The sequence below is a fragment of the Equus przewalskii genome, chromosome 3 (genome assembly GCF_037783145.1).
Source record: "Equus przewalskii isolate Varuska chromosome 3, EquPr2, whole genome shotgun sequence".
Classification (NCBI taxonomy): domain Eukaryota; kingdom Metazoa; phylum Chordata; class Mammalia; order Perissodactyla; family Equidae; genus Equus; species Equus przewalskii.
This window is the reverse complement of record NC_091833.1, coordinates 29,523,469-29,549,316: the sequence shown is the minus strand read 5'-3', so window position 1 is coordinate 29,549,316 and position 25,848 is coordinate 29,523,469. Positions and strand designations below refer to the sequence as shown.

Sequence of the window (25,848 nt, the reverse complement as noted above, 5' to 3'; positions counted from 1 at the left end):
ATCAGAGATTTTAGTGACCTACTGCATCTCCATCAATGTGTGTAAGGAAGTGATATATCACCACAAGCCCAGCTTTAAGAAGTCAGCTTGAATAAAACTTTATGTAGTCCAAAGCTCTCTCAGCGTTGCAACTTCTTTCCTAACGCTCTCATGTTCCAGCTCCGCTCCCATTATTACTATAGCACCCTATTGTTAGTAGTATGGAGTAATAATAACTAATGCTTATTGGGTGCCTACTATTTACCAAGTAAGTTCTAAGTATTTAATATAGATTAAGTTATTTCATATTCTAACCACTCTATGACATAGGCACCATTAATTATCATCCTCCCCATTTATAGAGGAAGATTCGGAGGCACAAGTAACTTCCCCATGAGCTCATGACTCATCAGTGGCAGCACTGAGATTTAAACACTGGGAGAATTTCTGCTCCTCACCACCACACAATAGCTCCTTTCACAAATTAGAAGTTGAACAAACTCAGCATCAAAACCTCAACTCTTGGGATGATGAAAAAGTTCTCGAAATGGATTGTGGTGATGGTTGCACAACATTGTGAATGTACTCAATGCCACTAAACTGTACAGGTAAAAACGGTTCAAATGGTAAGTTTTACCACAATTTTTTTTTAAACTCAGTCCTACTACATACCAGCCATGTGACTTTGGGCAAGTTAACTTTCTAAGCCTGGTTTCTTACCCAAAAATGGAGATGATAATAGTACCAGCGTCATGGGGTTGTTGTAAGGATTGAATTGGTTAATCGCAGTAAATTGCTCAGCAGAGTTCCTGGCACATCGGAAGATATAAATGGGATTGTTAACTTAAAAAAACAGGGCAATAGAGATTCTTATCAGGAAGAGTGGGAGGTGTGAGTTTCATCATCCGTGAAAGACTACTTTGTATGGGAGGGAGGAGCATTCGCCAGCTGGCAGGGAAATCCCCCATTTGGATCACCGTGTTCCTAAAGCCCTGGCTGCAGAGATTCAGAGCCACGCTGGCCTTCCCACCATCCGACCTCAACCTAGAAAGGACACGGCAAGGTGACCTTGTCTCTACAGCAAATGTGTCCAGATAGAAAGAAGAAAAGAACAGCTACTATTACTCCTATGTTTACGGGCCCTTATTAAATGCCAGGCACAGGCTAAACTCTTTGCATTATTATCCTATTTAGTCATCACAATAACCGTATGAGATTAGCGTTACCACTGCCTCTGTTTTTAGAGTCAAAAGAAAAAATACCCTAAGATACAGAGAAGTTAAACAGCTTGCTTAAGGTCACCCAGCTGTTGAACAGCAGATTTGAACCCAAATCTTTGTGTCTTAATCTGTTCTGGCTGTTCTGACAAATTACCATAGACTGGGGGACTTAAACAGCAAGCGTCCATTTCTCACCGTTCTGGAGTCTGGGAAGGCCAAGGTCAAGGTGCCGGCAGACCAGGTGTCTGGAGAGGGCCCGCTTCCTGGTTTGCAGATGGCCATATATCCTCACAAGGTGGAGAGAAAAAAGCGAGTTCTCTCCTTTCTCTTCTTATAAGGGCACCAATCCCATCACACGGGCTCCACTTTCCTGAACTATTTACCTCCCAAAGTCTCCACCTCCTAAAACATCACATTGGGGGTTAGGATTTCAACATATGAACCGTGGGGGGGGTGGGGAGTAGGGACACATTCAGTCCATGACACTGTGACTCTCCAAAATGCCCATACCATACCACCTTGCTGTTCTGCCACCAAGAAGGTGACATGTTTGGAGCAATATTAACCAGAATTCAAAACACAAAACAAAAACAAATCACTGTGCAGGGGGAGGGGAGAGTGGTCCTTTGACCTGAAAGCAGGGAGAGAATAGCAGAGGCCCCCAAGTCCTTTTCATAAGCCTCCCTGGAAAGGTCTCCCCCAGCCACCCCTTTCCCTTTCATCTCTCCCAACCCGCCCAGGTCAAGCCTTAGTCTTGCCCCTTACATTTTAGCCGGAAGCTCTCTGTCTGGGGCGGCTGCTTCGGGACTCGGAGTTGTGAAGATGTTTCTCAGTAGAAACCAAAAAGAAGAGATGGGAATCCAGGTCCTGGCTGGGGCCCCATCCTACTGCATCCCTACAGGTGGGGCAGAATCCTAGACAGAGCAAGAGGAGAGGGCTACCGGTTTGGTGCACACAGGGAAATGGGCACGCCATCCATCTTTGTAGAGGCTGCTGCCTTCTTGGAGCCATTCACCCTGAGGACCCACAAAGACAAGGGCTGTATGTTGGGAGGGGGGGCCTTTGGAAACATTGTGGTGATCAGCAAGAGGAGGATATAAGTTAGAATGCTTGTGGCTGTAAATAACAGAAACGGAGTTCGGACTGTCTTTTAACAAAATGGGAGTGATTTGAATATAAATAAATATATAGAGAGATGATTCACATAATCAAGGCAAGGCTGGAAGACCAGGCATGAAAACTTGCATCGATGAGACCAAGTATCTCCAAAGGGCCAAGAAGGAGGGAGCACAACAACTATCACTTGTGCAAGCCTGCCACCACCACTGTTCATATCCTTCACTCTCCGTATCCTGGGAAGCTCACGTGTTTGTTCACGATGCCCAAGTCCTAGAGGCTCAGATGCTGGGCCAGGCAGGATTTAGTTCTCTGGCTTCTCTAGTTGGAGCGTAAGCATTGCTTCCACCGAGATCTCCCACCTGGCAAAGGACTTCCAAATAGGAAGGTAAATAGATGCTGAACAGCGCCCCCTGCCCCTAAAATCCAGCATTACAATGGCAATGCCGCGTACTGGCCTAGCCCTCTTCCGATTTTTCAGTCCTGTTTTGCTACTTACCACGGGTATTCAAGATGAAAGTGTGAGCTTTGTGTTCATCAATGAAAATTTCTTGTGAAAATATGTAAGTCTTACCTAAAAACCATACCCAGAGCAGAGAACAGCATTTTTCACGTTAGGACCTTCTCTCTATGGAATTAGCTCATCCTGGATAGTCAGGAGAGAGCACAGGGCAATGCCAAAGAGCAAGCTTACATTACACCCAGTAGTGAATAATTACCTATTACCAGAATAGGAGGAAGAACAGAAAGTCAAGCTAAACAAAATAATCTCTGTGGTAAAATTCCTGAGGCAATTACCTGGTGTGGGAACACTCTCACACGAATAAAACAACCTAAGAAGAACAAATACTTCAGGACAAAAGCCTTGATCTTCTTTGTTGATCTTCTTGTTTCCCATGGTGAGCTGGGATTCTCACTTCAGTCATCTTCACATTTTGCAAGATGGTAAATAAGTTTTGTGATAATGCAGGACAGGATGTCTTATCACGCTAGGCGTGGTGTACCTTACACTGGGATCCTAACCAAGCATGATTCCAATAGTCTAGGACTGCCAGCGAGCAGCTGAAATCTTTGTTTCCACTACGGGGCTCAGCAAGGATTTTGTGTCACCTTGTTCCAGAAGGACCACGCTCACAGACTTTGGGGATAAAACCCTAAAAGAAATTTTAACAGAAATATTGCTTTTCTATGGCAGAGGACCACTGAATAGTAACATCACCCACCCTAACCCCCTCTCTTTTTTTCTTTAGTCTCATCTCTTTCTTTCTCCCCCAGGACGTTGTAGCATTACCTATTTTCTCTGCCAAGCATTATTTTATTCCTCATTCTTCACCGAGGCCTTCCATAGAATGTGCCTTGGTCAGAAATTGATTCTGTTGCAAAAGATAGAAACCCAACTCAAAAGAGTTTAAAGGAAATGTATTGGCTCGCACAACTTGGAAATCAATCCAGATGGCAGATCTGCAGGTATAGCTAGATCAAGGGGTTCAAACTATGTCATCAGATTTTGGTTTTGCTTCATCATTCTGCTCCATTTTTCTCTATCCTGGCTTCATTCTCTACCAGACTGTCCTCTTGGTGGGCTCTAGAAGCTTCAGTTTAGCATGGACATTATAGCAGAAAAGGATACCCCTTTTCTCCCAGTGCCCATTAGTAATTCTCCCACATTGGGAGCCACGATTGGCTCTTCTTGGGTCATGTGCCCACTCCTGAACCTATCACTGGAGCCAAGGGTATAGGCTGATTGGCCCACCTGGGCCACACACCAACCCCTATGATGTGGAGGTGGGAGTCCCTTGAATGACAGTCTCACTAAAATCCCCCCAAAAAGGAATGCTGGGCACGCAAAAAAGTAAGCAACTTCAGACCGCAGATGTATTGGTGTCTCCCTGTCTTGAACCTTCCAATTAGTTTCCAATCTCTCTTCTTTCCTTTTGCTTCTTATTTCTTGACGTGAAATTCTGAGCTGGCTATCAAGCTTGGACTCAGAAACGGCCATCTGGTCCTGCCATGGCCGCCTCTACACCAGAGATCCCGGAGGGAAACTTTGGCTTACAAGACAAATTAGTAGAGAAATACTTTATTTTGAACACTCCAGAACAGGTGTCAGGGGTCCTAGGCCCCTGAATGGACCACTATGTGTGAGCTGGCCCAAGGACTTTTACTGGACAAAGAAGCACCACTACCCCATCAGAACTGTTTGCATGGAATTACTCTTCCTCAGAATTCCACCATCCAAAATGGCAGTCCAAGACATGGTCTTTATCACCAGGATAATGAAACTGATGAAGTTTAATGTTCCATTCGAATAATATCATAAAGTTTACTTGTAGGCCTTTATTGGCTCCCTATGTAATAAAAGAAATCATATTTTCACTGGATGCTCTTCCTAATTTTTCCCCATTATCCGGGGTCTGTTGTTTGGATGGCCTACTTCCTGCTGCCAGCATTGAGAAAACACAGAAAGAGAAGAGACAAAGAGGAGTGGGCTGGGTTTTGTATGCGATTTGCAATGTGATGCGTGGCTAGGTTAAATGAACCTTGCAGCCTGTCTTTGAGCAGAAGAGCAGGACTGGGGAAGATGAAATATATTTCGCCAGGAGTCCTGTTGTTGGATCACGTGTTCATCATGCCTTCCCCCAAGACGAATTGTGGATGTGTGGGGGGCTTCCCTCTGCATTGGCTCTTACTGGTTTCTTACAGTAAACAAGGGACATCAATTACAATGTACACATAGTCAGGGCTTGGAGGTATTTTGTATTTAATACTTGTCTCTTTTGTTTTCTGAGAAACTATAGGTACTATGCTAAAAATGAAATATATTTGAATGCTTATTAATACTTCCAGTTAATTTAGTCTCCTCTGGTTTAAAACTGGGTCTTCCAGGTGAATGTGTGGTGGAATTCAAGATTCTCTCCCCTTCTGCTTCTCTTTTCCTTGCCCTTTTCCTCAGAATCTAGGTTCCTAGGGGCTGGTGTGTTTCCCCAGCACTGAGGAAGCAGCGTTGTCTCGTCTTGACTGGCTTGCAGTTGGATTTCTCCTCCTCACTTCAGCCCCCAGCTCCAGGGTGCCCACCCAGTGGCCTCTGCTACGGCATCCCCCCACCCACCCTGAAGATGCTGTGGGTCTTCATTCCCAGCTCTTTTCCCTACTCTCTCTGGGAGCCTCCGCAACTTTTCCAGACCTCTCTACTCCCACTCAAACCCAAGGGCATCATGACGGGAGTGGTGGTGAGAGGCTGTCAGCCCTTCTCCAGCTAAATAGGTCACCTGGGGTCTCTTTCCCTTCGAGGTAACCCCAAGATAGTGTGGACGCACTCCTGCGGAAAACCAGTAGGAGCTTCTCTGATCTGGAATCCTCAGACTCATCTGTCTCTGTTCAGCACCTTCTCCCCGTGCCTCACAGAGTTTTCAACCCCTAAGGGGCTGCAGAGCAGAAAGTAGGCCCCACACTCAGGTCTCAACCTGATGTCTCCAGCTCTCTCCCACTGTCCTCGAAGAGCTTTCCTCCTCCTTCTGTGGCCTGACCACATAGCATGTAACCTGCTTACTCTACAGTTTCGAGCAGTGGTTCTCAAACTTGGGTGTGTATCAGCTGGAGGGCTCATTATGACACGAGTTGCTGGGCTCGCCCCCAGAGTGTCTGATTCAGTAGGCGTGGTCAGTAGAAGAATGGTCCCTAATAATGATAATGGCACAGGAACCCCTGGAACCTGTGAATAGGTGACGTCACATGGCAAAAGCGAATTTGCAGAAGTGATTAATTTAAGAATCTTGAGATGGGGAGATTATCCTGGATCATCTGTATGGGCCCGATGTCATCACAAGGGCCATATAAAAGGGAGGGTCAGAGTCAGAGAAGGAGATGAAACAATGGAAGCAGAGGTTAGAGTGATACAGCCACAAGCAAACGAATGCAGGAGGCCTTTGGAAGCTGGAAAAGGCAAGAAATGGATTCCCCCCCAGGGCCTCCAGAAGAAACACAGCTCTGCTGACAACTTGATTTTAGCCCTGTAAGACCCATTTCAGAATTCTGACCTCCAGAACTGTAAAATAATAAATGTACGTTGTTTTAAGCTGCTAGGTCTTTTGTAATTTGTTACAGCAGCCGTGGGAACCTGAAATAGGATTGGGTTGGCTCCTGAGAATCTGCATTTCTCATACGTTCTCAGGTGATACTGATGTGCAGGTCCAAGGACCACACCTTGAGAACCACTGACTCACAGTGAAACACACAATCCTCAGTCTGCTTCCAGACTCCAAACTGCAGGCAGGTACAAACCCTTGGCTGTTTCAACAGCGTCTGAATCACGCAAATGGAAGTTTGATCTTGATAACTCTTATCTCCAAAAAGTACCTATTTTGGAAATCAACACTTAAACCTTGATTTTTTTTCTTTTCTTTCTGTTCTGCCCCTAAAGCGATGGTGGAGAACCCCTGGGAAGTCGGCATGACCAGCCATTGAAAATGGATCATATTAATAATTTCATAACTATTTATCTCACGATATTGTTATCTATTATTTGTGAGTGTGGGGGGAACTGTAGACCACTGTCAGTTTTTCTACCTTTCCCAAATCTCCATGAGGTTGGAGAATAGAAAAAGAAGCTGCACGTTCTAGAAAGGAAATGGGACAAAGAGAGGTTTGCAGCGAGCCAGGTGTCTGGACCTCTGCTTCCCTTGTGTCAAGCTGGGATTTTTTCTGGTTCCTTTTATTCCCACTCTGTTCATCAGCTCCTCCTCGTTTCCCTCCTCCAGGTGAATCTGGCCACATCTCTTTCAATACCTGACATCGTTCCCATCACCAGGGCTTCTCCCGATAACAACACTGGCTTTTCCATCCTCGGATGCTCAGATGGAGGCAACAGGGATGGTTACTATGGATGCCAAACTAGCCAGTCAGTCACATGCCCTTGGTCTGCCAAGAGGCCTCTGGGGTACTTGAGATGGAAGACCTCATCCTAGCATTTCCAGGGACCCTGGAGGAGGTACACAGAGCACTGATTATGTACGACGATCCAATACCTTGGATGCGGTAGTCACAGCGGGATATCAAGGCACAATGAGACAGACTCTGCTTGACTGTGGTCCTTGCCATTTCCTCCTCCTTTTCTCCCTTCCCTCTCTCTTTTTTCTCTTTATCTCTCTTTCTCTTCCTCCTCTCCTGGCAGGCAGTGGAGTCCAATCTGGATTTCAATCCCAGCCCTGCCTTTTGCTAGCTGTGTGACAATGAACTAGGAACTTAACCTCTCTGATCGTTAATTCCCTTAGCTATTTAGAAGGGGTGAAGATACCTACCTCAGCTCTCTAATGAGAACTAGATGAGAGAATATATGAAACATATCCAGTGCAGAGAAGGCACTCAACACTCTCCATGGTGATCGCTTACACCCACCAGCCTTCTCACCGCTAAGTGCTACTCAACCAACAGAGTTCACAGAGAGTGAAGGTAGAAACCACAACTTTAATGGGAAGCTCGGGTTTCCCTCGTCTATAACACTGGGCGCTTATTTGTCTACATGGCCTTATTCTTCCAGTTAGGCATCCTTAGAGCTCTGGGCATGCTCTGTCCATCGTTCTTGAGAAAAAGATCAAATACGCAAGTAGGGACAAAGGAAGCAAAACAGAGGAACAGATAAGACTCCTTCCCCGGTGCGTAAAAGGCGAAGGGGCTTTTAGCGGAGATGGCGTGCCGGATGTCCCGGAGCACCGGGGAGACATCTGGTTGAGACTTCACGTTCAATACACTGAGAAAATTCCGTTCTGCGAGGATATAGTCCTGGCCGTAGTCTTCCTGCACGTCCGGGGTGAGGTGGTCCAAGAGGTTCTTCTCCAGCTTGTCCTGCATTTCACTCGTGCCTGCGATATCTGGGACGCAAGAGGAAAGGGAGGCTCAGAGGCTGGAATGACCAGAATAGGCGTGTCTGACCCTTAATAGGGAGGCAGGCCCTTGTGATGGCTGCCGCTGACAGGCGTTCCCAGACGCCTTTTAAAATATGTACTTTAGAATGGTATTTATTATATATTTTTAAACATACATACAGAAAAGTGCACAGATGACTGAGTTTTCACAAACTAAATAGCTCATGGAACCCGCAATTGGATCAAGAAAAGGACAGGACCAGTCTGCAAGCGTCCCCGCCCCCTCCAGCCCCCTTTCCAGGAGCCACTGTCCCGACTGACAGAACAGAGTAGTTTCCCCTGGCCTTGGACATTATATAAATGGAATCTGACTTGACTTTAAGAGATCCATCCATGTATTGTGTGGTCATTCTCATTGCTGCAGCGTTTTCCGTTGTGTAAATATGCCATAAATTATTTATCCAATATATTGTAATGGACATTTGCATTGTTTTCACTTGGGGCTCTTACAAATAGCGCTGCCACAAACGTTCTAGAAAATGTCTTTTCACGACTATTATATACAATATAAAATATAATGTATACAATATGTTATGTATGAAATATGTATGTACATACAGACACATATACGTATAGACAAATAACTTTTTAAAATATAGAAATAATGCCTGCTTCTATGTGTAAAATTAAATATATAATGTTAACTATCATTTATCTATTTAATACATATAATGTAATTTAATTTTAGACAACAGATATTAAATATAATTTAAATATACATTTAAAATTTAATATATAAATTATATATGACTGAATATATAAATATAGGGGCCTGCCCCGTGGTGTCATGGTTGAGTTCATGCACTCCACTTTGACAGCCTGAGGTCCGCAGGTTTGGAGCCCAGGTACGGACCTATACACTGCTCATCAAGCCATGCTGTGGCAGTGTGCCACATAGAAAATAGAGGAGGATTGGCACAGATGTTAGCTCAGGGACAGTCTTCCTCACCAAAAACAAATATACATATATATAAATATATTTTTAATATAGAAGTAATGCTTGCTTATTATATAAAGTTTAATAATATATATTTACTTTAAAATATAGTAGCAAAGCTTGCTCATCGTATAAAGTCCATAATAAACAGATGTCTATGTTTTTAAAAGTAATCTCTTCTGAGGGAAGTAACAGTCTTGTGTGTCCTTTCACATTTCTGTGTCCTCCTGTTCATACGAACATATATACACATAGAAGGCTTTGGTTTAATTTTATTTTACCAGGAACAAACAAAACCCAAAAAGGACCATACTATATATATTTTTCAGAAATGCCCTTTTTTTCTTTTTCTTTTTCTTGGTTTTTGTTTGGTTTTTTGCTTAGTAATAAGTGACAGGCTTGCCTCCTGGTCAATGGCTATAGATTCAAGCCAGAGCAGCAGAATTTCCCACTGAACAGGTTTTAGTCAACCTTCCCTCTATCGAATGACTTTCTAGCTGTTCCTAGGTTTACCATTTCAGGTGATGCTGCCCAAACCAGCCTTGCACCAATATCCCGTTGTATTTCAGCATTTACTTCTGCAGCCTACAGTCCCCAAAGTGTGGCTGCCTGGTCAAAAGTCACATTCATCTTGAATTGTAACAGCTGCTGCCAGATTACTTTCCAGAAAGGCTGCAGCACCCACACTCCCTCCTGCAAAGTGTGTGATGTTCAGGGGTGCTGTGGGGATGAGCCTTTGTTTGCAAGCTGGGGTGACTCCTGGATATCAGGACTGTGGGGGAGCCTCGCAGTGAAATGTAAGCCAGAGAAACCCAATTATACTCATGGAATGCAAACAGAGTTTCAGTTGCTCAAGTCTTTTCATGAAGGCGCAATGATTACCCTGACGATTACTCTGGAGGCTTCCAGGTCTTGAAATACAAGTTGGCACGAACTATTGTTCCTCCAGCCACGTCTCCCCCAGTCTCTGCTTTCACAGGCTGGGCCATTCCTTTTCCTCTTCACTTCCTCCCTCTTTTAAAGACCTCATGAACTTTCTACGTACTCCTGTGGGTGCCCTGTCCAGAGTCCCCAAAGCTCTCTTTATTGGTGATAAAGCCACCAGCCTTACGTCAACCTTCATCTACTACTTTTGACGCCCACTCACCCATCCCCTGCCACTTTGGGGCTACACACAATGAAATTAAGATGGCCTGGATCCAAATCCTATCTCTGACTCATATCAGCTCTGTAGATTGGGAAATTCCTTAACTTCTCTGAGCCTCATTTTCTCCCTCGGAGATGGGAATATCTTGCCTAACTGATAGGCAAGGTTTAAGTGAGATGGCGCATGTAAAGTCCTTAAAATCTGCTAAGCATACAGTCTGTTTAGCTATTTTTATTGCAGGGCACTAAAAAGTCAACTATGTCTCCTTGAATGTATTTAGAAGCTCTTTGTGTCCCCGAAGATTCCTTTCCTTGTCCCCCATTTCAAGCGTCCCTCTCCAGACTTGAGTTCTCAGCCCTCCACTGTCTAGCCTCTTGCCTTCAGAGAGCCCATCAAATATCAGCTTTAAACTGAGGGCAGCCTGGTATAAAAGAAAGAATTGGGCACTGCACTTAGAGGTGTGGTTTCAAATTCCTTGCTGTCATGGTGTGCCCGACACTCACACTGGGGTATATATCACCTACCCCACCCAAGTGTCCTTACCTGGTGAATGATCTCAATTAAACCTATCCCTCAAGGGCTGTGGTGCAGATTAAGACCTACATGGAAAGGGTGTGCGCATAAATTGGAACAATATTTTAGAAAATAGCTTGGTATTATCCAGCAAAGTTGAAGATAAGCTCTATGATCCACTCATTCCACTCCTGGCTATGTATCATAGGAATTATCACATACACACACACCATAGTACCTGTGCCAGAAGGTCCATAGCTAAATTGTTCATAATTGTCCAAAGTGACCCAAATATCCCATCAACAGTAGAACAATCGTGGCATGTTCACAAAATACTAGACAGCACTGAAAATGAATCCACACCAAATGGATGAATTGTGAAAACATAATGTCGCATAAAAGAAACCAGATGCAAAAGAATACATACACATTGATTCCATTCAAGGTAAGGTTCAAAAACCAGTAAAGCCAAACTCTCTTGTTTAGGGGTGCATGTAAGGATGTAACACCATAAAGAAAAGCAAATACACAATTGTTACACAAAGTAAGAGAGTGGTTATGTTTTGGGAGTGGGAGAGGGCTATAAGAGAAGAGGATTACATGGGGGCTTCTGGGTGCTGGCAATGTTTTATTTTTTGATGTGATGTTAAGCACATGAGTTTTTATAATAATTTGTTAAACTATGTGTGCATATGATCTATTTCTCAGTTAAAAAAAAATAAGATCAACAGCATCAAGAAAGAATGTATGGAAGGTAGCTAGTGCCTGATAAGAACAGTTCCCTCATAAAGCTATCTATAACAATTTCGATGAATCCTCGAAACTGTATTTTAACCACAGGGTAGCTCTCTAGTCCAAATGGAGTCTTACATCTGTGTGTTGGAAGTTTTCTTTGGCTGTGTCACCAAACCCTCAATTCTCCTGCCATTTTCAAAAGCAAATTCATCCTTTCCACTTATACCACCCATCGGCTGGCTTTTTTCTTTCTGTGTCACACCTTCTATCCCAGTCTCTCAGTCTGTCACATTTGGCATCATCTTTGACCTACCCACCTTCTCCCTCAATCCCCTCAATTCTCCTCCCTGTCCAGGGAGGAGTCCCCAAGTTGGAAGCCCCTCTCAGGACCTCATCTTCCCTCCATTGCCATCGCCCTGGTCTAGCCTCTCAACCTGGATGGCCCAGGCCTCTCTCTTGGTCTACCTCCCAGAATAGCTGTTGCACCAAGGTGCACTCCTCCTGGACAACTCTGAGATCCCCACTGCCAAATGTTTCAAGAAAAAGTTCAGTTTTTCTCTTTAGATTTTTATCTTGTGAGTTTGGGCTAACCTTCAAACCTCTAGGATTTTGTTGTTTAATGTGTTAGCAGTTCCTCCCAGTTTGTGGTCTTTCATTAGACGTGCTTTTTCATGTCTTCACTTAAATCATCAATTAAATGTTCGATGGCCCAGAACTAAGGACTGAGCCGTGGGGGTAGTCTGCACCTGCCCAGAGTTCAAAAATTCAGGGAGGAGAGAGAGAATGGCCATCACCTCGGGGGGTATAAGGGAGGTGGGTCATATTCTTCAGAGGAGAGGAGAGGAGGTGGTGTTTGAAAAACACATTACGTCAAAACTTGACTCCTACACAAACAACGAAGTAGCAGAAAGAGAAATTAAGAATACAATCCCATTTACAATGCAAGAAAAAGAATAAAATACCTAGGAATAAACTTAACCAAAGAAGTGAAATATCTGCACACTGAAAACTATAAAACATTGTTGAAAGAAAGTGAAGAAAACACCAAGAAGTGGAAAAATATTCCATGCTCTTGGATTGGAAGAATTAACATAGTTAAAATGCCCATACTTCCTAAAGCAATCTACAGATTCAATGCAATCCTTATCAAGGTTCCAACAACATTTTTCACAGAAATAGAACAAAGAACCCTAAAATTTATATGGAACAACAAAAGACCCAGAAAGCCAAAGAATTCCTGAGAAAAAAGAACAAAGCTGGAGGTATCACACTCCCTGATTTCAAAATATATTACAAAGCCATAGGAACCAAAACAGCATGGTACTGGCACAAAAACAGACACACAGATCAATGGAACACAATTGAGAGCCCAGAAATAAACCCACACATTTATGGACAGCTAATATTCAACAAGGGAGCAAGAACATACAGTGGACAAAGGAGAGTCTCTTCAATAAATGGTGTCAGGAAAACTGGACAGCCACATGCAAAAGAAGGAAAGTAGACCATTATCTTACACCATGAACAAAAATCAACTCAAAATGGATTAAAAATTTGAATGTCAGACTTGAAACCATGAAACTTAGAGAAGAAAACATAGGCAGTACGCTCTTTGACATCGGTCTTAGCAACATTTTTTCAAATACCATGTCTGACCAGGCAAGGGAAACAATAGAAAAAGTAAACAAATGGGATTAAATCAAACTAAAATGCTTCTGCACAGCAAAGGAAACCATCAACAAAACGAAAAGACAACCTAACAACTGGGAGAAGATATTTGCAAATCATATATCAGATAAGGGGTTAATATCCAAAATATACAAAGAACTCATACATCTCAACAACAAAAAAACCAACAACCCAATTAAAAAATGGGCAAAAGATCTGAACAGAGATTTCTCCAAAGAAGACATACAGATGGCCAACAGGCACATGAAAAGATACTCAACATCATTAACTATCAGGGAAATGCAAATCCAAACTACAGTGAGATATCACCTCACTCCCATCAGAATGGCTATAATTAACAAGACAGGAAACAACAAGTGTTGGAGGGGATGTGGAGAGAAGGGGACCCTCCTAAACTTCTGGTGGGAGTGCAAACTGGTGCAGTCACTATGGAAAACAGTATGAAGTTTCCTCAGAAAATTAAGAATAGATCTACCTTATGATCCAGCTATTCCACTGCTGGGTATTTATCCAAAGAACTTGAAAACACAAATGCATAAAGATACATGCACCCCTATGTTCATTGCAGCATTATTCACAATAGCCAAGACTTGGAAGCAACCTAGGTGCCCATCAAGGGACGAATGGATAAAGAAGATGTGGCATACATAGATAATGGGATACTACTCATTCATAAGAAATGATGAAATCGGCCATTTGTGACAACATGGATGGACCTTGTGGGTATTTTGCTAAGTGAAATAAGTCAGAGGGAGAAAGTCAAATACTGTATGATCTCACTCATAGGTGGAAGACAAAAACAACAACAAACAATCACATAGAGACAGAGATTGGATCGGTGGTTACCAGAGGGGAAGGTGGGAGGGAGGGGAGGAAAGGGGTGAATTGGCACATGTGTGTGGTGATGGATGGTAATCAGTCTTTGGGTGGTGAACACGATGTAATCTACACAGAATTCGAAATATATTACAATGTACACCTGAAAAAAAATAATGAAAACTTTTTAAAAAGAAGAATTTCACAGTCACTGCCAGTTAGGGATGGAATGATCTGTGCACCCGTAAGTGGAAAGAAACAAGATGAGGTTTACAAAAAATTTACATAGTATAATGTTGAAGGGCGTGGCAGGCTGAATAATGCCCCTTCCCAAGATGTCCATGTCTTGCTCCCCAGACTTGTGAATATGTTACCTTCCGCGGTAAGGGAAAATTTGCAGATATGTTTACGTTAAGGATCTTGAGAAGAAGGAGATGGAACAATGGAACAGAGGTTGGAGTGATGCCCTTTGAAGGTGGAGGAAGGGGTCAGGAGCCATGGAATGCAGCTGGTCTCTCAAAGCTAGAAAAGACCAGGAAACAGATTCTCCCCCCTGAAGCCTCCAGAAGGAACACTGTCCCGCCAACACCTTTAGCCCCATAAGACTCATTTGGGACTTCTGACCTCCAGAACAGTCGGAGAATAAATTTGTAGTAATTTATTACAGCACCAAAAGGAAACTAAAATGGGGAGAAAAGGCTTCCTCCAAAGACCTCAAAAGCCAAGCAATTATTTTATTATTCTTCTCAACATCCTAGAGAAGATAAAGAAAAATGGAAAAAGAGAGAAGTTAGAGCAAGTCACCTAAGACAAAAGCAAATAAATAGAACAGGGAAGAAAATACCAAGTTTGATACCCAGAGGGAGAGATGATCCTCCCAACTCCAAAAACACATCTCTCTGGAGGGCTCCCAAGCTTCATTTGAGGGAGAGGTTCAGGTCTTGCCTTGGGGAAGCCCATTTCATTTTGAGCTTTTCGGGCTCACAGTGAAGAAGACAGTGCCTCACATTTGGTTACTGTCACTGCCAATAGAATGATGTTCGTGCCACAAGAACAGGTACTAATTGACTCCACAGCCAGCAATGCCCAGCCTGACCCCAAATAAAAAGAAAGTGTTATCTGTATTAGCCACAAAGACAGAGAAGAAATTCTCTTACCCTCTCAGAGCAGGCAAAGTTTGTGCTGATGTTTATGGGAGAAAAAGGAGAAAGCAAAGTCAGGAAGAAAACACATCTGCATCACTCACATCCCAAGGTAGGTAAACAGACTAAGAACTCTGGGGAATGCCAAATTTAGTTCTCTCCATCGTTCCGAACTCGCAGATCCCTTGCAAATATGTTTAAATCAATAACGTCACCTTCTAAAATAAACATCTTTTCATTTATGAATTTTTCCCCCATTTTGACCATGTAAGACCTGCAAGTTGAACAAACACCAGGAGATAAAGGCAAAAGGCAGATAATCTCCAGGTAAGAAATGTGGAAAAAAAAATATATGTGTGTGTGTGTGTGTATAGCAAATAGAAAAAAATTAACCTTTGATGAGAAAAACCCTAACTCCTTTGTGGAATGATGCAGGGCAACAACCATACAGTGAAGAACCTCGCCCTTGCCCCTCTATTCTTAAAAGAGGCCACTCATTCCAACACCTCTTTGGTTGACGACGGGGGGGGGGGGGGGGCGGGGTTCAGTTTGAGCTCTGTCAGAACAAAGGAGCTTCAGCATCCCTTCAAGGACGAACATTGCAGGCTCTTGGGTTCAAATACCTACTTGTTTGGAAGCCTCCGGGCTGGATGACAGAGACTTTAATTCCCCATTTGGAAAGTTCTCGTCTCATGACTGCCGAAAACATGGTCAGAGCCGCCTTGGATGACCCATAAGCTGCCAGCTTTTCCATTGGGACCCCTGCTATAGGAATAATGGGAGAAAAAAAATATCAAGTCAGATGTTTTCATCTGTTCATCTCCTGAGTATTTAAACAGCGCTGACTGCATGCCAGGAACTGGTAGCAGTGGTGACTAAGGCAGAGAAGGGACCTCTGTGCCCAGGTGAGCATGTTTTCTTCGTCACAAGCATGGTCTGGCTTCCTTTGCTTCTGCCTTCCATGGCTGCTCCATCACAGTTAGTCCAATGACAAGCTGAGTGTAAGGCTCAATCTCTCCCAGCATCCAAGCTAAATGTGAGTGAGGCAGGATAAAGAGCATCTGCCCCTGTTTAGGCTGAACTGCATTCTAATGTTCTGGGTAGACATATCTTTTTGTGTAGGGGTCGCTGTTCAACCCGTTACAGTACATGTAGTTAAACAAATTGGGTTTAATACTTGTTGCAACAAGGAGTAACACACACCATGGGGAACTCTGAGGCATCTCTGGAAGAGGGTGTAAGAAAGGACTTACTCTAGGAGGGCTGGGTAGGGCTGGGGCAGACGCTCTTTATTCCACCTACATCACACTCATCTTAGAACCTTGGGGAAATTGAGCCATACACTGGGTCCATCATTGGCCCAGCAGGGAAGGAGGAGCTATGGAAGTCAGAAGCAATAGAAGCCAGAAAAGTAGAATGACCTTATTTAGAATACAACCTTTACAGTTGTAATTAAGGTACAGACCTCAAGATGAGACCATCCTAGATTAGGATGGGCCCTGAATCCAATCATGAGTGTCCTTGTAAGAAACAGAAAAGGAGAAGACACACACAGAAATAGGAGAGTAGACCATGTGAAGATGGAGGCAGAGATTGAAGCGATGCTCCCACAAGCCAAGGAACACCTGGAGCCACCAGAACCTGGAAGAGTCAAGGAGGAACTCTCCCTTAGAGCCTTCAGAGGGAGGTGGCCCTGCCAACACCTTGGTTTCAGACTTCTGGCCTACAGAACTGTGACAGAATAAATTCCTGTTGTTTTAAGCCCTCGTAATTTGTTACAATGACCCTAGGAAATGAAGACGGATGTGTTCCTGGTGTTCTTTAACTGGAAGACACTGAGATTGTGAAGGGGTGAAGATAGTGAGGGTGCACAGCACCCAGGGGACCTCATGGGGAACCCAGGATGACTGGACCCATGACATTAGGGCTCCCAGCTTTGGCAAAGATTTCCCTGGTCAAAGAAGCATCCACTAGGTGAATGGATAAACGAACGGTGATACAGCCATACGATGAAATGCAACTCAACCATTCACAGGAATGAACTTGATGCGTGCAACGGCATGAAAGAGTATCAAAATAACTATGGTGAATGAAAGAGCCAGACGAAAAAGAGTATGTGCTGTATGATGGCATTTATTTAAAATTCTAGAAAACAAACAAATCTATAGTGAAAGAAACAGATCCGCGGTTACATGCTGTGGGGGCAGGGGAGGGAATAGAAAGGGGAATAGGAAGTTTTGGGGGATAATAGCCATGTTCACTATCTTGATTGTCGTGCTGGTTTCCTGGGTACATACATATGTCCAAATTTATTGAATTGTGTACTTTAAATATAAGCAGTCTTTTGTATGTCAATTATATATCAATTTTTTTAATTAAAAAAAATAAGAAGCTACCACCTGGCTTCAAGAGACCACAGACATTTCAGCAAATGCCAGAGAAGATTTCATGGGTATTTTGCTTTGTCTAAAACCCCCAGGACATTTTCACAACTATCTAGGGCTGGGAAGAGGATCTCCAGTGCGCCCTGGTCTTACCTTTCCATGCATCCCAGTTCCACCAGCTTTCCCAGCCTTCAGTGATTCTCACCAAACCAAACATGGGTCTAGTTTTGCACATGTGCTTGTCTTTGTTCTCTTGACTTCAGATTTTTCCAAATGATTCCTTTTGCCTGCCAAAATCTCTTTTATTCTTCTAGTTGGGCATGCTTCATCCATGGAAGGACATCTTTCTACCCCTAAGTTCTCTTGCCTGTGTCTTACCTCTATCCAAAGGTTAAAGTTTTCAGCATAAGCATTTGAGACCACAAAATATGCCTCATTCCCACATCTAACACTTATTAAGGACTTTATTTATTAAGGGATGCTTATGCCAAAACTTTACAGTCCGTAGTGGGTCAGACAAACCCTTGTTTCTAAACAAGCTTTCAGCAACCTCTTCCTGAACCCCCCGTAAAACATTGAGCTCATTTCCCACACAGGGAAAATATGACTGCAATGACCAGATCTGATTTCTTAAAGGGCAGTCTGAGTAGAGACATTGGCCATTTCCAGCCACATAATGAAACCATGCTTTGAATTCAACTATCTAACCACAATCTGAAAGCCATACAATGCAGTTAAAAAGAAAATGAGATGATAAAATGTATGGAACCAAATACATACACAAGTACAAGTAAAACTGGAAATTTGAACAAAACTGGTAGATTATAACATTAGCTGTAGGCTAGTTATAATATTGTACTCTGGTTTCACAAAATCTTATCATTGGAGGAAACTGGGTAAAAGGTACACAAGATCTCTCTTATTCTTCCTTACATCTTTAGGTAAATCAGCAATGATCTCAGTAAAAATTTCAATTAAAAAAAGAGCATAGTATCTGCACCATCCATGTTCATTACAGCACTATTTATAGGCACCAAGACCCAGAAACAACCTAAGTGACAATTGACCAATGAATGGATAAAGAAATGTGGTATATTTTTTATACAATGGAATATTATTCATTCATAAAAAAGAAGGAAGTCCTGCTTGCTACTTGTGACAACACAGATGGCCCTTGAGTGCCATGAGGACATTAGGCTAAGTGAAATAAGTCGGACAGAGAAAGACAAATACTGTATGACCTCACTTATATTTGGAATCTAAAATAACCAAACTCATAGATACAAAGAACAGATTGGTCGTTACCAGAGGAGGGAGTTGGGGGGCTGGCAAAATGGGTGGTGGTCAAAAGGGACAAATTTCCAGCTATAACATAAATAAGTTCAGGGGATGTAATATATAGCATAGTGACTATAGTTAACAACATTGTATTGCATATTTGAAAATTTGAAAATTGCTAAGAGAGTAAATCTTATAAGTTCTTATCACACACAAAAAATTGTAACTGTAGAGATGATAGATGTTGACTAACCTATTGTAGTATCATTTCACAATATAGTCACATATCAAATCATTATGTTGTATACCTTAAACTAATACAATGTTATATGTTAATTATATCTCAGTAAAACGGGATAGGGGGAAAGAGCATAGAGATACCTAGACTAGTTAATGGCAGTTATCATCATTATTCTTACATCATTATTCAAGCTTTTGTCTGGCTCACATAATTCCCATTATGGGAAATATTCACCCTTACCACCTGTCTTGGTAGGAAGGCCGTCAGTCAATGGTTTTGTCCTTCTCATTAAGAGAGGTAGACTGGCCAGTCATAATACCCACCCCACCCCCAGAGGTGGAGATTGGGTTGGGGTTGGGCATGTGACCTACACTGAGCCAGAGTCCTGATACAGATGGTGGAAGGGAGACAGCTTTATTATTTATTCCTGGCTACTTAAGTGTGATAACGGTGAAATATGGGAACTCCCAGGGGCCATTTTGCTACCACATAGAAGAAGGTAAGCAAAGGAAAGCAGAGGAGCGAAAAGGGGAGAGTGGTGTTGGAGATGGGTGTTAAGGAGGGAAGTTGGAGTGGCGGCGGGGGAGAGTGAAGATGATCCCATCTTAAAACTTGGTTCCAGTCAGTTGGTGAGTTAACAAATTCTTTTTCCCCTTTTTGTTTAAACTAGTTTGAAGTTCAGCCCTGTCACTTAAAAGGAAGGCTTCCAAGGCTCAACTGACGAAATTTAAATACAGCACCTGGCATCAAATAGCCAACTCTGGTTCCTGTCTTGCCACAGATGACCAGCTGATTCTTATTTAAGTGACTTTGAGTTTCATGAAATCCAACACCTTTCCTTTACTGATGAGAAAGACAAAGAAGTTAAAGCAACTTGTTCAAAGTCACAACCCTGTTTGTGGGCTGGGCCTGTTCTCACATCCCCGTGGGTTCTGTAGATGGGGTAAGCTTGGCCAGCTCGAAGGCAGGTTAGCAGACAGTAGCAGTGAAGAGCTGGATTTTGGAGCCAACACAGCCTCTGCTCAAATCCCAGCTCTGCCGTTGATTAGGAAAATCAATTAAAAGTAGGAAAGTCATTTTTTGTTATACGCCTCTGTCTTTTAACCTGTAGATTAAGAATAATGATAGTACGTGCATCACAGAGTTGTTGTGAAATTTAAATCAATTAGTATATTAAAATAGTGCCTGGCACAAAGAAAGCTCCATATGAGTGCTCCCTATTAGCTCCTTTAGTGCTACTCAAAGTTTTTGCAATAATATCTCAATAGCCCAAAAGTCTCCCTATGTTCAGTGTTTCTTAGAATAGTAAGTACAATTGCTTCAGGATCTCCCACAATACTTATTACGTGGATTATAGGACCGACCCTAGACCTACTGAATCAGAATCTGTATTTGAAAAAAATCCAAGTGTTTCTTTTGAATACTAAATCCTAAACTGTTACATTAGGTTTTGGTCACATATTTCTGCATCTGTGCTTTCGTGGTGATGTACTGCCTTATGGATGATATGACAGGTGGTGAGAATTTATCGTTTCCCACATTACCAATCTAAATAGAAAACATGCTTTGGACCAACCATTTAAGACACATTTGCCTTTTGTATTATATTGAACCCTGTGAAATTGCCAGTATTAGACAATTTTTGACCTACAAAATAGCAGTTCTGCAGGGTTCAACATCATAGATCCAACCTTACTATTAATATTTTATATTAGTATCTAAGATCCCTGATGAGATGAAAAAAGTGGAGGTGTCCCAGGCTGGCTGACCAAGAGCCACAGGGTCTCAGGTCTTCTGACCTTACGCACCCCTTCACAGCCTGTCCAGTTAGATTCTCGAATTTTTATGTTTGTTCCATTCAGGTTAAAATCCTGTTGCCTAAAGGCAGCAAGGCAAAAGGTTGCCAGGAACTTGGTAAGTTTATTTCCATTTCATCAGGGAAAACCTGACTTCCAAAATAGAAGGCTTATCTATCGGGGCATTGAAGAACTGGTGAGGGATGCAGTATGTGGCCTTTTGTGTCTGGCTTCTGTCACTTACCACAATGTTTCCAAGCTTCCTCCACCCTGTAGCAAGTATCAGTGCTTCCCTCCTTCTTATGGATTAATAATATTCCATTGTACGGATAGCCCATATTTTGTTTGTCAGTTCGTCAGTTGATGAACGTTCGGGCTGTTTCCACCTCTGGCGATTACGAAGAATAATGCAATAGACATCCAGGTACAAGTTTTTGTTTGAACACTGTTTTCTGCTCCCTTGAGTATACACTTGGGAATGGAGTTGCTGGGTCACACGGTAACTCTGTGTTTACCTTATTGAGGAACCGTCAAATGTTTTCCACAGAGGCCCCACCATTTGACGTTCCCATCAGCAATTCCGGAGAGTTCCAATTTCTCCACACCCTTCCCACCAAGTGTTATTTTCTGTTTTTTTGATGATAGCCGTCGTAGCGGGTATGAAATGTTATCTCATTGTAGATTTGATTTCCTGCAGTGGTTTGTAAGTAGCCTTTCTGGTGATTCTAATGCATCTGGAGCATGAAAAAGCTGTCCAGGGACTGGTAGCATCCACTTAGGAACTGGTTATAGGAATGCAGAATCCCAGGCTCCCCTCAGACCGACTCAGTCTAATTCTGCATTTTAACCAGATCCCCAGGTAATCACTACACACGTTAGTGTTTGAGAAGCGCTGTTTAGGGGACAGCCATAAATTGCTAACACTTCCTAATCACCAGTTGAACATGCTAGAGTTAGGGTCTGTGTTTTTTTGTTCCAGTTTGCCTGGTATGTTCTTATTTAATAGTCTAATAAAGTGAGAGGAACTCAGAACCAGCCCTGACTCCATCACTTACCGGCTGGGTGATCCTGGGCTAGAGTGTGCTCAATCTAGAAAAGGGATTAATATCTGCATCCTGCAGACATTAGATTTAAATGACTCTAGGCGCATAAGCATCTGATACAAAACTCAGCACAGAGACATTCACTCCATCTTGCTCTACCTTCTTCCCCTTGCCTGCACTAGTTCTGGCTACTGTGTGAGAGTTTTAGGGAAGCAAATCTCAGCTTTGGCTTCCTCGCACAGCACTGAGTGGTGCAAGGACTGGCTGAATGATTTGCCAGACGATTTCCTTAAGGCAGCCAGCTTGGCAAGAAAATGTCCAGGAATGATCCCACAGTGAGCTTCTCTGGACTGTCAGCTAGGCTCAAGGCTGGAACCATGAACTCCGCTGGATACTGTAATTTGTAGACTTGTACGAATCTCTGATGCCACTTACTTTGGTGTAAAGTAATTTTAATGCCTTTTAAACAGCTCACTGTGGTGGGCAACTATTTTATCTCAGTAGAGAGGTCCTTTTGCCTAGGATGCTTTCCATGTACCAATAACTGTGCTAAACACTCAGAATCCACAATGCATTTAAATCCACAGCCCAGACCAGAGGTTCTCAACGGGGGGTGATTTGTGCCCCCCACCCCACCCCTGCCCCAGTGGACATGTGGCAATGTCTGAAGATTTGTCAGCACGGGGGCGTGGGCTCTACTCACATCAGTGGGTTGAGAACACAGATGCTGATAAACATCCTACAATGCGTTGGACAGTCTCTCACGGAAAGAATTAGCCTCCCCTGAAATGTCGGTAGAGCTGAGGTCAGGAATTGCTGCCCTAGACTCAGGTGTTGTGTCACCCTATCATTGGCAAACAGTAAAATGGACACGCAGACAAGTGAGGTGGGCGGCCCCAGGTCGCCCAGCTGCTAATAGAAGAGCAGGATTCAAACCCCAATTTGCTCCAAATGCCTGAGGCCTGAGTTGCTTCATAAGGTTTGTTTTCAACTGTTCTTATTCAAGCACAGCTGGCAACTGTACACAGGGGTTTATTCTGTAATCACTTAAAAGGAAAACTGGTCAGAAAAGGCTTTTAGACCTCTCAAACATAAAGATTTTTCAACTGGCCTTTGTACAGTCAAAGAGGTGCCACCCCATTCTGCCAATCCTTGATTAAATATTTATCCAACTTCCTTGCCAGGATTTGGATTAAAGAGCTATTCTATTTTTGTGGGAAGGATGATAGACATGATTACAGAGGATAAAATTCTCCCAGAGAAGGTATGGTCAAATCTGGAAGTAACGATCTGTTGGGGTAATCTGCCCAGAGGCTAGACTGTGAACACAGGGAACAGCAGGATGGAAGGTAACTCAGTGTCACAATCAGGGGTGGGGAAGCAAGCTTTTGGGTCTCTAAGCCTATTCCTTCCAGGTGTGAGGCTACTGCTTAAACCTGTGCCATTTCATCTCATCTTATCACGGCCCTAAGAAGAAGCAATTATTATTATCCCCATTTTAAATGAGGAAGCTGCAACTCACAGGTTCAGGGCTTTATCCTAAATCATTCAATTGTCAGTAGTAAAGATAGGATCAAAACCCAGGCAGTTTACTTCCACTCCACTTGACTGGCTTCCTCTCCTTTTTGAAACCTGATTCTATCTGTATAGTTATATGACGTCTCTCTCACTCTTTTTTGTTTCTTGTTCCTTTCTTTAGGGATAGGAGAGGTGGAAGGGAAGGGTATATTTACAATGTGGTTGACTCTTCGTGCATCTCCTAGAGAAGAATTTAAGGAAGCGGTGTTTCTCCTGTGCCCCAATCCTGGAACTTCCCATCCATAGCAGTGGATTTAGATGTGGATTATATTGACCCTATTCCCTGGGAACAGAGGTGAGGCCGAAGCAAGCAGCTGGCAGTGGGGCTAGTAGGAAGAGGAAAATGGCGGAGGTGATACCTTTGGGAAGAGCCCCTGAGGCTCTTGGCTTGTGGTTGACATGGAGGTAACACACCATCCAGCTGAATCAGTGGTGGAGGCAGTAGCTTGGTTAGTCAGAACATGGAACAAAAGTTTAAATTCCGGTTCTAACTGAAGGACCAGTCATATAACTCTTCTGAACCTTGGTTTTCAAGACTACAAAATGAGAATACTAATACTTACTCTGCAGGATTATCGGGATCATATATCTGATAGCATCCAACAAATGCCTGAAGCATAGGGGATGCTTCATAATAATTGCTAATACTTATTAGATGTCTACGATATTCCAAGCACTGCTCTGAGTATTTGAACATCAGCTCTAAATGTACTTAGTGGTCACAACTGTCCTGGGATGTAGGTTCTATTATTATCTTCATCAACTCTATTTTAGAAGACGAAAAAACCAAAGTGCAGAGAGCTTACATGACTTACCCAAGGACACAGGAAGTGATAGTTATAGCTAACTCTTACATAGAATTTACAGTGTGCACACAAAAACTTGTACGTGAATGTTCATAGCAGTATTATTCATAATAGCCAAAAAGTGGAAACAACCCAATGTCCATCCACTGATGAATGGATAAACAACGTGGTATATCCATACAGTGGAATTTGACTCAGCTTTAAAAAGGAATGGAGTTCTGATACATGCCACAACATGGATGAACCTTAAAAAGATGAATGAGGAAAGATTTTGGAGCCAGTTAGGAGGGGAAGAAGGAGTGGCAGCTGCCCAGAGGAGAGGTAGCTGGCAACTGAAGACTTTTGGAAGGAGAAAAGAAGCATCTAGAAGGGATTTTCATTAAATTGGGTCTTTGGGGATATAACCCTCTCTTCTATCTTTGCACAAAGTCCTTAATAAAATCTGTGCTTTCTGAAGTCGGCTTTGCTTTTCGGGCGTGTAGTCAAGTGCTAAGTGTTGATTCAACATGGTATGAAGGATGAGGAGAAAAGGCTGTGCACATAGGGTGGAAGCATAAGGGAAGCATAAAAGCGTAAGGGTGGAAGGAATGGGTGTTAGAGTTTGCAGAAAAGGAAAATGTTTGAACTAGGAAATTAGGCACATGTGATAAGTTGTTAATCAGAGATAATTATGTTTGACCCATAGAAAGAGCCCAATCGGGATTGAAAAACATGCACTCATCACTGCAGCAGGAATTGGTGCCGTGTTGCTCGAGCTGAATCAAATGTCGACAGTTTCTCAGGCATTTCTACCATAATACTGGAATTGAACACATTGGCCAAATATAGTTGAAATTAAAAAAAAAATAAAACAGAATTGATGTCTCACTAAGAAGAATATCTGTCTGGTAGCTAAAACTACCAAAAGATGTCCTCCAGGAGTGCTTGGACCAAGGCCTGGGGCAGAGTGAGCCTTGATATAGAGAGCCAAGATTGGGTATTAGAAGGGGAGGCCAGCCCCCAAAGTTGGGTTTTTTTTGGGGGGGGGGTGGGGAGGGTGGGAAGGAGGCAGGAAAGAAGGGTAGATACATCATCCATTGACCTTTAAAGAAACTGAGATGGGCCCAGAGGCATTTGACCCAATATTCAGGTCAACCCAGGTGTATTACTTTTCTATTGCTGCTATGACAATTTACCACCACCATGTGGCTTAAACAATATAAATTTATTATCTTATAGTTTTGAAGGTCAGAGCTCTAGCTGGGCTAAAATCATGGTATCAGCAGGGCTGTATTCCTTCTGGAATCTCTAAGGCAGAATCAGTTTCCCTGACTTTTCCAGCTTCTAGAAGCCACCTGCATTCCTTGGTTCATGGCCCCTTCCTCTATCTTCCAGTCTTTCTTTGACTCTGACCCTCCTGCCTCCCTCTTGTAAAGACGTGTGTAATCGCCTCAGACCACCTAGATAGTCCAGGATAATCTCTGCATCTCAAGATCCTTGACTCGATCACATCTGCAGAGTCCCTTTT

General features: G+C 43.0%; 1 protein-coding gene across 5 annotated transcripts in view; it reads right to left on the bottom strand.

Annotated features, from left to right (window-relative positions):
• Positions 1-7,758: 7,758 nt before the first annotated feature.
• Positions 7,759-25,848, bottom strand: part of HSD17B2 (hydroxysteroid 17-beta dehydrogenase 2) — a 62,800-nt gene continuing 44,710 nt past the window's right edge. For 2 of the 5 annotated variants that reach the window (XM_008531072.2, XM_070612382.1), the window contains 2 exons: positions 15,843-15,980; positions 7,759-8,182 (listed from right to left, as the gene is read on the bottom strand). In XM_008531072.2, coding sequence (XP_008529294.1) covers positions 7,830-8,182; positions 15,843-15,980 — 491 coding nt within the window. In that variant the 3' untranslated portion in view covers positions 7,759-7,829. The remainder of the gene's footprint in view (positions 8,183-15,842; positions 15,981-25,848) is intronic. The other 3 variants (XM_008531074.2, XM_070612383.1, XM_070612381.1) reach the window with 2 other exon arrangements.